The sequence below is a fragment of the Trachymyrmex septentrionalis genome, unplaced genomic scaffold, assembly GCF_001594115.1.
Source record: "Trachymyrmex septentrionalis isolate Tsep2-gDNA-1 unplaced genomic scaffold, Tsep1.0 scaffold2, whole genome shotgun sequence".
NCBI lineage: Eukaryota > Metazoa > Arthropoda > Insecta > Hymenoptera > Formicidae > Trachymyrmex > Trachymyrmex septentrionalis.
In genome coordinates, this window is record NW_017305179.1 from 16,651 (window position 1) to 20,524 (window position 3,874).

At 31.7% G+C, this 3,874-nt stretch overlaps 1 protein-coding gene across 6 annotated transcripts in view; it reads left to right on the forward strand.

The window, feature by feature from the left end:
* The window catches only part of LOC108747353, a 7,409-nt gene extending 4,549 nt beyond the window's left edge, over window positions 1–2,860 (forward strand). For all 6 annotated transcript variants that reach the window (XM_018484761.1, XM_018484759.1, XM_018484763.1 and 3 more), the window contains 3 exons: window positions 1,326–1,572; window positions 2,102–2,197; window positions 2,299–2,860. In XM_018484761.1, coding sequence (XP_018340263.1) covers window positions 1,461–1,572; window positions 2,102–2,197; window positions 2,299–2,507 — 417 coding nt within the window. In that variant the 5' untranslated portion in view covers window positions 1,326–1,460 and the 3' untranslated portion in view covers window positions 2,508–2,860. The remainder of the gene's footprint in view (window positions 1–1,325; window positions 1,573–2,101; window positions 2,198–2,298) is intronic.
* The last annotated feature ends 1,014 nt before the right edge of the window (window positions 2,861–3,874 follow it).

The window sequence follows — 3,874 nt, forward strand, 5'->3', positions numbered from 1 at the left end:
AATATGTGAGATACATTTTTTATCAGATTGTATAAAGCATGAAATAACCAAACCATGTTCCGTATATGTTCTACCAAAAGTTGTATATAAACTTGAAAAAGGGATCAACAAATTTTTTGGTAACTTATCTAGTAAAAGACAGAACTTATTATATTCACTCAAAAACGATCAGGATGTAGCATTATCAAAAAAATTCATTTGATAAGACTGAAAAATTCTGCATACAATGTTTCTTATTTCATTTTTCAGACGATCTATTATGCCAAGCTGTTTCGTACAAATTTGTAAATATCGAACCACTTACATATTTAACAATAGTGTCAGATATTTCTCATTTCCTAAGCTATGGTCGAAATAGATGACGGCATGCCGAAAAGACGAAAATTATAAGATTAAGGAGATGCTGGAGTGTTATGTTTTATCGATGAAGTGTGATTAATTTTTCTCGACTAATTTTTCTTAATTGCACTTATGGATTGAAAAGTTCTTCTTCACAATTAAAGTACCAACACTGGCTATCAGTTACAATTTAATATGAAAAATGAGAGAAAATTGTAGTTTTGTCACCGGTTCCTGCAGTCGACTCGTCACCATATATGTTACATAAGAATTTCAGATTTTCATTTTAAAATAAGTAGCCAGTAGCCTACAGAAAACTTTTAAGAACAATAGAAATTCTCTCTAGAAATAAGCTAGGGACTTTAATAAAAGAAAACGGAGTTGTGGAAAATTTCGTTCATATATTATACTACGAATAAAATTGACGTGAAGTCATGATATCGAGCATTATTATAGTTCCTTGATATTGCGACATCGGCGCTGTCATCAAATGTGCCTCACTGGATCACAGAAACTGGACAAAATATTTTCTCCTTAGTGGAAAAATTATAATAATAAAACAAATATGATATTAGTAAACTCGTAACTTTGCGTATACGTAATTTACAAAATATTCATACGTTTATCATTTGATCATCGATGCGTATTTTTTAAGACAACGTGCGAGCGTTCGTATTTAGATTCGTGTACAGTCATGGACTAAAACATTGCAATATTTTTTTTGATGGGTTTCGGAATACAACTTATTCACTGAGCAATTGGTTCTTATTCGTCGATGCATGAATAAGAATCAATTACTCGATGAGCAAACTGCGTTCCGAAATCCATCGAAAAAAGTGTTGCAACTTTTTTGTCACTGACCGTATGTATCTTTTGCGCGAATATAATATATGGCAACACTGGCACAGTATATAACACATGGGCTGAAAAGTCCCGAGCCTAACACAGAAATGGCGCTAGTTTTATTACATTCACCTCTTTTTCAGTGTGTGCTAATCTTCAAAAGACAGCTGTTAAAATTTCATGATATTCTATTCATTACTTTGTGAGTTATTGTGCTAAGAGTGACGCAACTTTTGTTTCATCAAGACAACGCACCGTGTCACAAGTCAATCAAAACAATGGCAAAATTACATGAATTGAACTTCGAATTGCTCCCACATCCACCGTATTCGCCAGATTTGGCTCCCAGCGACTACTGGCTGTTCGCAGACCTAAAGAAAATGCTCGCCGGTAAGAAATTTCGCTCGAATGAAGAGGTTATCGCTGAAACTGAGGCCTATTTTGAGGCAAAAGATAAATCGTTCTACAAAAGTGGTATTGAAATGTTAGAGCGGCGCTGGAATGATTGCATTGTTCTTAATGAAAATTACGTCGATGAATAAAATTAACTTTCAACGAAAAAAACCGTGTTTTCTTTGTTAGGCTCGGGACTTTTCAGCCCATGTGTTACAGTAGCGCAACTCTCCCTTTAAGTAACAAATATTACAATTTTGCATCTTTTTTATAATAATTAGATTTGTTCTTCTTGATTACACGGGAAGTATATAGTGTATACCATACAATTTTGATACAATCTACTTTTTGAGAGCAGAGGAAACGTCGTGTAAAATGTAGGCTTTTTAATGAGAACGTCACAGTGTACTATGTACAACTGTTTATGCATGATGTTTATGTTTAGAGTTGGTGAAAAAGTGAAATGTAATTTTTTTAAATTTATTAACTATATTATTATGATTATCACAAAATGAAATTAATGCAGAAATTCTTGGTCACATTTTGGAGCCTGATTTGGCATCGGATGAAGAAAATTATGACGAGATTATCCTTGAACTATTTATTTTATTCACTGTAAATGGTAAGAAACGACATTAAATGATTCTTTACTTACTACATGTGGGTACATTTGTTTAACCTCTGTATAATGTAAAAATATTGTCTCAAAATATTGTTTTTTAGATGAAGACGGACAAATATTAGAACCAGTATTAGGAGCTGTTCAAAGAGCACATCGCGTAAAAATTCTTAACTATACAACACCTATAGGCTTGTACAAAAAAATACTATATAAGTCAGAATCTGCTATTCTTGCCAATCTATCGTTCGACACTGTTCTGGATTCTTGCCGAACAACCGAGAGTCTCACCAGTCTCATCGCAGTTCGTTAAGTTCATTCTCAGTAACAGTTAGTCTTAAATATTTTTCATACTTCTCTTCAGTTTTATTTTTTATTATAATATCTTATAGGACCATATATATGAGAGTGTAACTTCAAATAATGCCTTAAACAATCTAGCTGGATCTGAAATGCTTAAGATTTTAAAACATTTAAATATTTTTATAATCACAAAATGGATGAGATTAATGCAGAAATTCTTGGTCACATTTTGGAACCTGATTCGGATATATGTATTCGGAGATATGTATTGAAAGACTCCAGTAACGTATTAGTACATTCCTTATCAATTGTAAGGGTGATGAAATCCACATAAAAACACAAAGTAAATATGATCCTATTCAAATGTATATAATTTGATTAATCAAGAGTGAAATTTAAAAGAAATTCTTTTAGTTATATTATATTGTATTTTATGCTATTTAATTAAAATATTTTTTATCAAAATAATAGAGTTATATTACAATTGTGGTTTTATAGAAAGTGCCTAAAATTAAATAAATGAGGATTAAAGTATTATAATTACTGATGGAACGGTCGAAGCAATTTTTTTCATTATGCGACATTACGAGTATTCCTGTAAATAATTTAAACTTTAAATTTATCCTGGCGTAAATCAAATATATTCCACAGGTACCTCTTGTTCATTTTTAGTAGAGCACACACACACACACACACACACACACACACACACACACACACACACACACACACATTCGCCGTAGATGCTTCAAAATATGAAATACACCCATCCATCCCAGTTCTCAAGCTTTCGCTTTTCTTCGCTATTCGCACACACACAGAAAGCTAAAATTTATTATATATCAAAATTTATTTTTAAATTATATTTTATATTATGTGTACCATATGTTTATGTAAATATATATCTGATTAATAAAATGCTGAATACCAAGCATATATACTTTATATTTTATGATAACAATGATTAATAATAAATAATAATAATAATAATGACAGTAAACATAATAAAACAATAAAAGGATAAAAATACTAATAAAATGTTAAAAATAACATCAATAATAAAACGATAAAAATTACATCAATAATAAGTAAATACAATTTATTATAACCTCTCACATTTGAAATAACTGTCCACCTTTGTTTCGCCCCGAGGGATCACACGTTTGCTGAAAGGGACACTTTTTATGAAAAGCATTTGCAAGACTACGGATTCAATGCAGGCAAATAGGGAAGCACGCCGTAAGCTGACTATTCTACCTACAAAATACGGTCGTCCCTCTTCGTCAATCGATTTATAACTACTTTCACGAGGCAGTTCAATCCCGCTTGAATCGAAGGATGTCTCTCGCAAGCATACAATATGGATTCCTCGCCATT